Source organism: Pseudophryne corroboree, chromosome 1 (assembly GCF_028390025.1).
Source record: "Pseudophryne corroboree isolate aPseCor3 chromosome 1, aPseCor3.hap2, whole genome shotgun sequence".
Lineage (NCBI taxonomy): Eukaryota > Metazoa > Chordata > Amphibia > Anura > Myobatrachidae > Pseudophryne > Pseudophryne corroboree.
This window is the reverse complement of record NC_086444.1, coordinates 432,079,366-432,089,639: the sequence shown is the minus strand read 5'-3', so window position 1 is coordinate 432,089,639 and position 10,274 is coordinate 432,079,366. Positions and strand designations below refer to the sequence as shown.

Genomic DNA, 10,274 nt, shown 5'->3' with positions numbered 1-10,274 from the left:
AGAGCCACCTAGATTGCACCCTGCTCGGACGGGCACAAAAACCTAACTGAGGCTTGGAGGAGGGTCATAGGGGGAGGAGCCAGTGCACACCACCTAGTCCTAAAGCTTTTATTTTTGTGCCCTGTCTCCTGCGGAGCCGCTAATCCCCATGGTCCTGACGGAGTCCCAGCATCCACTAGGACGTCAGAGAAACTTTATTCAGAAAACAAAAAAAGTACACTGTAGGTCACAGTGCTGCAGGGAGGGCTGTTAACGGCAGCTAAACCTGACGAAGCAGGCGGTCCCTTAGGCCACTTGGATCTAGCCTCAACCTTTTTCGTTGTGGAGGCTTATCTCCGTTTAATACATGGACCCCTAAGAGTATTATTTTTTCTGTTTTCTTTTACTACGCTTGCGGGCCTGCTCGTCACTCTCTACTCTGTAGAAACTACTGCTACTGCAGTACAGTACATCTACGAAGATCCCGCCGCGGTAATCACAGCCAAGACCGGGACTACATTCCTCACAAGTAGCCTTGCCGGACGTGACGCAGCTCCCAGCGGGCGAGGACGTGCCACGGAGTGCTGCTGGCGGAAGTGTGTGCAAGCAGAGCACGAGTGTTCAGCGAGACAGAGACAGAGGCAGCGCAGTGCTATATCAGGATGTTTCTGCAGTATTACGTGAACGAGCAGGGTGACCGGGTGTACACCATGAAGGTGAGTCGGAGGGAGATCATTACTGGCGGGGTGGATGAGGGCACTGTATGCTTATGTCGCTGCCCTCCCCACACCATCCGGAGTGCCGCACGTGCTTTTGCGTAGATCTGAGTGGCATGATGCGCTGCTGTATACTGCTCTCCCTCAATACTAGGTTGTGTCTATGTTATAGTGAATGTGTTTAAGATTAGAATACGGGACCCCCTGGGTTTGCATTACAAAACAGCTACAAACCGACATGTTAAGAACATTAAAATGTACCCTCACCATACATAGGGCCTAATTTAGATCTGATCGGTCTGAACTGCACATGTGCCGGCGCAGCAATGCGCTGGTGCATGCCAGACTCTCAGCCCTGCGATCACCTCTGCCTGATTTACAGGCAGAGGCGGTCGCTGGGCGGGAGGAGAGGGCCGGTGGCGTTTGGCCGCCATTTAGGGGGTGCAGTCTGGGCAACGCAGGCCTGCTCAAACCGGGGGGGCTGTGGCAGCTGCGTGACACCACCCGCAGCTGCTGCAACCCTCACAGCGAAGAGTAGCTCCCTGCCAGCGTGCAGGAGCTGCGCTTGTAGGGAGCGACTCCTAAAATATAAGCGCATCGCCGCTGTGTGATGCTTTTGTACTTGTGCTGGGAGGGCGGGGTGGACTAGTCCTGTGCTGGGCGTCCCCCCACATGTCTGACTGATCGAAGATGTGCAAAATCTAGGTCTGAATTAGGGCGCTGTGGCTCACTCTGCTTCGCTTACCACTGGTCACTGTTGCCGATGTATTAAGCCTGGAGAAATGGTAAAGCTGTGATAAAGTAGTAATAAGTGGAAGGTGATAACGCACCAGCCAATCGGCTCCTAACTGTCATTTTTCACACCCGTAATGATTGACTGGTGTGTTTGCACCTTCCACTTATTACTACTTTATCCCTTCTCCAGGCTTAATACATCTGCCCCATTGTTCCCATTAGATGTCCACGTGGATAGTGTTCTGAGGCAGTTTCGTTATGCTAACCCAGGGGCCCCGTGCTCTGAACTTGTTATTATCTTGCATGGTAATCTGTAATGGCATTGTTGGTCAAAGGACCTCATGAGCTTGTATGTTCTTAACGTGCCCCTATCTCCCGTCTAAAGTGACGATAGAGGGGCGATATTTAAATGTACCCTGTTATCGTGCCCAGTACAGGCTGGTTTAGGTGTGTAAAGCACCTAAACGTGACTAAGCTAATGGACGCAATTGTGAAGAGGCCCATTAGGGTGCCCAAACAGATCTCTTCACACGCATTTCAGCTCATTACCTCCTGGAGTAACGAGCTGAAATGAACTTGTCGTGACATTAGAATACTGCCGGCGGGCGTGATTGCGGCCGGGAGGGGAGGAGAATCCGGCCCTTTATCTCTCTAATAGAGCAGGGATGACCATCAGTGGGTGCAGCGATTGTTAGTTCCTATTCAATGGTCCGGATTCAGATGTACTCTCATCCCTCCCGGCCGCGATCGTGCCCGCCGTCGGTATTCTAATGTTCCTGCCGCGACAAGATCATTACAGCTTGTTACCCCCAGAAGTAATGAGCTGAAATGTGTGCCCATATGGGTCATTATCACGATCACGCCCCTTTTAGTTTAGTCTGGTTTAAGTGCTTCCCCCCCCCCCCAATTCTACCCCACATCTGTGGGAATGAAGCTTATTCTTTACCCTGGCTATGCTGCAAAGTCACACTCCCATCTATAACTGACCTGCTGAATGATATTGGCCACAGCTGGATGCCAATCTGTTTCATCGGGTATGGGTCGTTGAGTAGACACAATTTAGGTCGACAGGGACAAAAGGTCGACATGGGTTTTTTGGTGTTTTCTTCGTAAAGTGACGGGGAACCACAATTGGTGCACCGTGTCCCCTCGCCATGCTCCGGGCAAGGTTCCTCGCTCTGCTACAGCTTCCCTCGGCACAGGTTACGTTCCAATCACAGTCCACGTGGATTGTTAAGTATGAAAAAAATAAAATAAATGTAAAACATTTTTGAAAAACTCGTGTCTACTTAAGCTGTGTCGACCTAACGACCGTATCCCGTTTCATCACACCTCTCTCTGTTTTCCTGTCTGTCTCGCTCATCCGTTTATGCTTCGGTTGTGGGGGTATTGGCTCTATGCACTGGCAGGAGGATAGAGACCTATACATCCATACGGGTGTACTACGATATCCCTGCTGTCGGGAGCCCGGAGCCCAGCAGTGGGCCGAGCGCAAAAGATCCCCTTGCAGATTCTCTGTGCTCTCTACACTATTTTCTCTATCGTCCTAGTGGATGCTGGGGTTCCTGAAAGGACCATGGGGAATAGCGGCTCCGCAGGAGACAGGGCACAAAAAGTAAAGCTTTTAACCATGTGGTGTGTACTGGCTCCTCCCCCTATGACCCTCCTCCAAGCCTCAGTTAGGTTTTTGTGCCCGGCCGAGAAGGGTGCAATCTAGGTGGCTCTCCTAAAGAGCTGCTTAGAAAAAGTTTAGCTAGGTTTTTTATTTTACAGTGATTCCTGCTGGCAACAGGATCACTGCAGCGAGGGACTTAGGGGAGAAGGAGTCAACTCACCTGCGTGCAGGATGGATTGGCTTCTTGGCTACTGGACATCAAGCTCCAGAGGGACGATCACAGGTACAGCCTGGATGGGTCACCGGAGCCGCGCCGCCGGCCCCCTTGCAGATGCTGAAGACAGAAGATGGTCCAGAATCGGCGGCAGAAGACTCCTCAGTCTTCTTAAGGTAGCGCACAGCACTGCAGCTGTGCGCCATTGCTCCCAGCACACTTCACACGGCAGTCACTGAGGGTGCAGGGCGCTGGGGGGGGGCGCCCTGGGCAGCAATGAGAAACCTTTTTTAGGCATAAAATACCTCACATATAGCCTCCGGGGGCTATATGGAGATATTTAACCCCTGCCTGAATCCATTGAAGAGCGGGAGACGAGCCCGCTGAAAAAGGGGCGGGGCCTATCTCCTCAGCACACGGCGCCATTTTCCTCTCACAGCTCCGCTGGTCAGGAAGGCTCCCAGTCTCTCCCCTGCACTGCACTACAGAAACAGGGTAAAACAAGAGAGGGGGGGCAAAATTGTGGCATTATATATATTTAAAGCAGCTATATAGGGAGCACTTATTATAAGGCTATCCCTGTCATATATAGCGCTTTTGGTGTGTGCTGGCAGACTCTCCCTCTGTCTCCCCAAAAGGCTAGTGGGGTCCTGTCTTCGTTTAGAGCATTCCCTGTGTGTCTGCTGTGTGTCGGTACGCGTGTGTCGACATGTATGAGGACGATATTGGTGTGGAGGCGGAGCAATTGCCAAATATGGGGATGTCACCTCCTAGGGGGTCGACACCAGAATGGATGCCTTTATTTATGGAATTACGGGATAGTGTCAACACGCTAAAGCAGTCGTTTGACGACATGAGACGGCCGGACAATCAATTAGTGCCTGTCCAGGCGCCTCAAACACCGTCAGGGGCTGTAAAACGCCCTTTGCCTCAGTCGGTCGACACAGACCCAGACACAGGCACTGATTCCAGTGGTGACGGTGACGAATCAACCGTATTTTCCAGTAGGGCCACACGTTATATGATTTTGGCAATGAAGGAGGCGTTACATATAGCTGATACTACAGGTACCACTAAACAGGGTATTATGTGGGGTGTGAAAAAACTACCTATAGTTTTTCCTGAATCAGAAGAATTAAATGAGGTGTGTGATGAAGCGTGGGTTGCCCCCGATAAAAAAATGCTAATTTCAAAGAAGTTATTGGCTTTATACCCTTTCCCGCCAGAGGTTAGGGCGCGCTGGGAAACACCTCCTAGGGTGGACAAGGCGCTCACACGCTTATCAAAACAAGTGGCGTTACCCTCTCCTGAGACGGCCGCACTTAAAGATCCAGCAGATAGGAGGATGGAAAATATCCAAAAAAGTATATACACACATACAGGTGTTATACTACGACCAGCTATAGCGACAGCCTGGATGTGCAGTGCTGGAGTAGCTTGGTCAGAGTCCCTGATTGAAAATATTGATACCCTGGATAGGGACAATGTTTTACTGTCTTTGGAGCAAATAAAGGATGCATTTCTTTATATGCGTGATGCACAGAGGGATATCTGCACGCTGGCATCACGGGTAAGTGCTATGTCCATTTCGGCCAGAAGAAGTTTATGGACGCGACAGTGGTCAGGCGATGCGGACTCAAAACGGCATATGGAAGTTTTGCCGTATAAAGGGGAGGAGTTATTTGGAGTCGGTCTATCGGATTTGGTGGCCACGGCTACAGCCGGGAAATCCACCTTTTTACCTCAAGTCACTCCCCAACAGAAAAAGACACCGACTTTTCAACCGCAGCCCTTTCGTTCCTTTAAAAACAAGAGAGCAAAGGGATATTCATATCTGCCACGAGGCAGAGGAAAGGGGAAGAGACAGCAACAGGCAGCTCCTTCCCAGGAACAGAAGCCCTCCCCCGCTTCTACAAAAGCCTCAGCATGACGCTGGGGCTTCTCAAGCGGACTCGGGGGCGGTGGGGGGTCGTCTCAAGAATTTCAGCGCGCAGTGGGCTCACTCGCAGGTAGATCCCTGGATCCTGCAGATAATATCTCAGGGGTACAGGTTAGAACTAGAGACGTCTCCACCTCGCCGTTTCCTGAAGTCTGCTTTACCAACGTCCCCCTCCGACAGGGTGACGGTCTTGGAAGCCATTCACAAGCTGTACTCTCAGCAGGTGATAGTCAAAGTACCCCTTTTACAACAGGGAAAGGGGTATTATTCCACTCTATTTGTGGTACCGAAGCCGGACGGCTCGGTAAGACCTATTCTAAATCTGAAATCCCTGAACCTGTACATAAAAAAGTTCAAGTTCAAGATGGAGTCACTCAGAGCGGTGATAGCGAACCTGGAAGAAGGGGACTTTATGGTATCCTTGGACATCAAGGATGCGTATCTCCACGTCCCAATTTACCCCTCACACCAGGGGTACCTCAGGTTCGTCGTACAAAATTGTCACTATCAGTTTCAGACGCTGCCGTTTGGATTGTCCACGGCACCTCGGGTCTTTACCAAAGTAATGGCCGAGATGATGATTCTTCTTCGAAGAAAAGGCGTGTTAATTATCCCATACTTGGACGATCTCCTGATAAGGGCAAGGTCAAGAGAACAGCTAGAGATGGGAGTAGCACTGTCTCAAGAAGTGCTAAAACAGCACGGGTGGATTTTGAATATTCCAAAATCCCAGTTAATTCCGACAACACGTCTGCTGTTCCTAGGGATGATTCTGGACACGGTTCAGAAAAAGGTATTTCTCCCGGAGGAAAAAGCCAAGGAGTTATCCGAACTTGTCAGGAACCTCCTAAAGCCAGGAAAGGTGTCTGTACATCAATGCACAAGAGTCCTGGGAAAAATGGTGGCTTCTTACGAAGCAATTCCATTCGGCAGATTCCACGCAAGAATTTTCCAGAGGGATCTGCTCGACAAATGGTCAGGGTCGCATCTTCAGATGCACCGGCGGATAACCCTGTCTCCAAGGACAAGGGTATCTCTTCAGTGGTGGTTGCAGAGCGCTCATCTATTGGAGGGCCGCAGATTCGGCATACAGGATTGGATCCTGGTGACCACGGACGCCAGCCTGAGAGGCTGGGGAGCAGTCACACAAGGAAGGAACTTCCAGGGCGTGTGGTCGAGCCTGGAGATGTCTCTTCACATAAACATTCTGGAACTAAGAGCAATCTACAATGCTCTAAGTCAGGCAGAACCTCTGCTTCTAGGAAAACCGGTGTTGATCCAGTTGGACAACATCACGGCAGTCGCCCATGTAAACAGACAGGGCGGCACAAGAAGCAGGAGTGCAATGGCAGAAGCTGCGAGGATTCTTCGCTGGGCGGAGAATCATGTGATGGCACTGTCAGCAGTGTTCATCCCGGGAGTGGACAACTGGGAAGCAGACTTCCTCAGCAGACACGACCTTCACCCGGGAGAGTGGGGACTTCATCCAGAAGTTTTCCACATGCTTGTAACCCGTTGGGAAAGACCAATGGTGGACATGATGGCGTCTCGCCTCAACAAAAAACTGGACAGGTATTGCGCCAGGTCAAGAGACCCGCAGGCAATAGCTGTGGACGCGCTGGTAACGCCTTGGGTGTACCAGTCGGTGTATGTGTTTCCTCCTCTGCCTCTCATACCAAAGGTATTGAGAATTATAAGGAAAAGAGGAGTAAGAACGATACTAGTGGCTCCGGATTGGCCAAGAAGGACTTGGTATCCCGGAACTTCAAGAGATGATCACGGACGATCCGTGGCCTCTACCTCTGAGAAGGGACCTGCTTCAGCAAGGTCCCTGTCTGTTTCAAGACTTACCGCGGCTGCGTTTGACGGCATGGCGGTTGAACGCCGGATCCTAAAGGGAAAAGGCATTCCGGGAGAAGTCATTCCTACTTTGATTAAAGCAAGGAAGGAAGTAACCGCGAAACATTATCACCGCATTTGGCGAAAATATGTTGCGTGGTGCGAGGATCGGAGTGCTCCGACGGAGGAATTTCAACTGGGTCGATTCCTGCATTTCCTGCAATCAGGATTGTCTATGGGTCTCAAGTTGGGATCTATTAAGGTTCAAATTTCGGCCCTGTCAATATTCTTCCAAAAAGAATTGGCCTCAGTTCCTGAGGTCCAGACTTTTGTTAAGGGTGTACTGCGTATACAGCCCCCTGTAGTGCCTCCGGTGGCACCGTGGGATCTAAACGTAGTTTTAGATTTCCTCAAATCCCATTGGTTTGAACCACTAAAAAAGGTGGATTTGAAATATCTCACATGGAAAGTGTCCATGCTACTAGCCCTGGCTTCAGCCAGGAGAGTGTCAGAACTGGCGGCTTTATCTTACAAAAGCCCATATCTAATTTTCCATTCGGATAGGGCAGAACTGCGGACGCGTCCGCATTTTCTCCCTAAGGTGGTATCAGCGTTTCACCTGAACCAGCCTATTGTAGTGCCTGCGGCTACAAGCGACTTGGAAGACTCCAAGTTGTTGGACGTTGTTAGAGCTTTAAAAATATACATTTCAAGGACGGCTGGAGTCAGAAAATCTGACTCGCTGTTTATACTGTATGCACCCAACAAGCTGGGTGCTCCTGCTTCTAAGCAGTCGATTGCTCGTTGGATTTGTAGCACAATTCAACTTGCACATTCTGTGGCAGGCCTGCCACAGCCTGAATCTGTTCAGGCCCATTCCACAAGGAAGGTGGGCTCATCTTGGGCGGCTGCCCGAGGGGTCTCGGCATTACAACTCTGCCGAGCAGCTACGTGGTCGGGGGAGAACACGTTTGTAAAATTCTACAAATTTGATACCCTGGCAAAAGAGGACCTGGAGTTCTCTCATTCGGTGTTGCAGAGTCATCCGCACTCTCCCGCCCGTTTGGGAGCTTTGGTATAATCCCCATGGTCCTTTCAGGAACCCCAGCATCCACTAGGACGATAGAGAAAATAAGAATTTACTTACCGATTAATTCTATTTCTCGGAGTCCGTAGTGGATGCTGGGCGCCCATCCCAAGTGCGAATTATCTGCAATAATTGTACATAGTTATTGTTGCCTTCATCGGGTTATTGTTGTAGGAAGCCATCTTTCAGAGGCTCCTCTGTTATCATACTGTTAACTGGGTTTTAGATCACAAGTTGTACGGTGTGATTGGTGTGGCTGGTATGAGTCTTACCCGGGATTCAAGATCCTTCCTTATTGTGTACGCTCGTCCGGGCACAGTACCTAACTGAGGCTTGGAGGAGGGTCATAGGGGGAGGAGCCAGTACACACCACATGGTTAAAAGCTTTACTTTTTGTGCCCTGTCTCCTGCGGAGCCGCTATTCCCCATGGTCCTTTCAGGAACCCCAGCATCCACTACGGACTCCGAGAAATAGAATTATCGGTAAGTAAATTCTTATTTATTCTCCCTCCAAGGGTTGTTGTGGGGAGAATAGTTGTTGCTGTATCGGCACTGGTATGCTGAGTGCCGGGATCCCGACAGCCGATATCGAATGCTTCCCCATCCATACAGCACTAGGGAGAAGAATGAGATGCTGGGAGGGGGGACACTTGCTCCTCTGTTTAGAACTCCCTACCCTGTACTTCAGTACATGTGAGCAGGAGGTGCTCTCACCTCGTCCCTAGCAGCCACTGATAGCTGTGGGGGGGACCTAGGACCCCCCTTGACTCTAATGCTCCGCTGCTAGATGGCCTTAGGTGTAGTCTGTGCAGATATTTTCTTTGAAAATCATTATTATTTTTTATCTATTACAGAGAGTATCTCCAACTGGACAACCAACCTCTTCAGCGCATCCTGCCCGTTTCTCTCCAGAGGACAAACATTCCAGACACCGAATTACAATCAAGAAAAGATTTTGTCTGTTGTTGACTCAGCAGCCGAGACCTGTTTTGTGAGAGCAGCTCAGTCCGGCTTACATCTTATCACTGCATAAAGACTGCTTTATATTATGACGATTGAGCAGAGTCGTACTGAGTCACCATTGTTTGTCACGTTATTCCTCCATCCCTTCTGATCACCATTATACCTCTGATATGCATTTTGAATCCTTGTATTAAATAAAGATCTATGGATTACAACTGTTCTTTTGGGATCTATGATTCAGGGGGTGGTTAGAAAGTTGGAGCATCTGAAGTAATAGTGTAAATCTGTATACACTGTTCATGACCCAAAAAATAAATAGATCCATATTTTTCAGGTTGATTTGTAGTAAACTTGTTAAACCTGTTACACATATATGAAATTACTAGTATTTGGGGCACCATATTGAATTTGCCTTCAAAAGATTTTTTTATCTCTTACGTCCTAGAGGATGCTGGGGTCCATATTAGTACCATGGGGTATAGACGGGTCTACCAGGAGCCATTGGCAGTTTAATAGTGTGGGCTGGCCCCTCCTACCAGACTCAGTTTAGAAAATGTGCCTGGAGGAGCCGGTCACAGCTAGGGGAGCTCTACAGAGCTTTCCTGGAAAAAGTTTATCTTAGAAGTTTATATTTTTTTACAAGAGGCGGCTGGCAACAGCTTTGCATCGAGGGACTGAGGAGGGGAGCAGTGTCCGCCCTGCGGGGTCTGAGCCACTGACTTTGCTGACTGGACATTGAGCTCCAGAGGGGACAGATAACGCTCACCCCCCGGTAGCCAGCCGCCACCCCCTTGCAGAGCTGAAAGTGGTGAGTGAGTCACTGTCCACCCTTACAAGCGGGGGGTCAGTGTGAAGAGGGCGGCTTTATGGGTAGGAGCGCGGTATTAACCGTGCTCCCGGATGGCTCTGCGGTGCGGCGCTGTGAGGGGCGCCCTGGGCCAGAACCTAACCCTACACTGACCATTTCTTTTACGTCCTAGAGCAGAGGTTCTCAAACTCGGTCCTAGGGGGCACACACAATGCATGTTTTGCAGGTAACCCAGCAGGTGCACAGGTATTAATTACTCACTGACACATTTTAAAAGGTCCACAGGTGGAGCTAATTATTTCACTTGCGATTCTGTGAGGAGACCTGCAAAACATGCACTGTGTGCTCCTGAGGACTGAGTTTGAGAACCTCTGTCCTA

The 10,274-nt window shown here is 50.0% G+C and overlaps 1 protein-coding gene across 1 annotated transcript; it reads left to right on the top strand.

The window, feature by feature from the left end:
• Positions 1-237: 237 nt before the first annotated feature.
• Positions 238-9,302, top strand: NOP10 (NOP10 ribonucleoprotein). The gene is made up of 2 exons (XM_063913902.1): positions 238-695; positions 8,979-9,302. The coding sequence occupies exons 1-2, from the start codon at positions 642-644 to the stop codon at positions 9,117-9,119; spliced, it is 195 nt and encodes a 64-aa protein (XP_063769972.1). The 5' UTR covers positions 238-641; the 3' UTR covers positions 9,120-9,302.
• The last annotated feature ends 972 nt before the right edge of the window (positions 9,303-10,274 follow it).

What these genes read in the sequence shown, in the direction of transcription:
- NOP10 (XM_063913902.1), top strand. Translation starts at nt 642, where the DNA reads ATGTTTCTGCAGTATTACGTGAACGAGCAGGGTGACCGGGTGTACACC. An exon ending in ACCGGGTGTACACCATGAAG is followed by an intron (nt 696 to 8,978) that starts GTGAGTCGGAGG and finishes TATCTATTACAG; the next exon opens with AGAGTATCTCCAACTGGACA.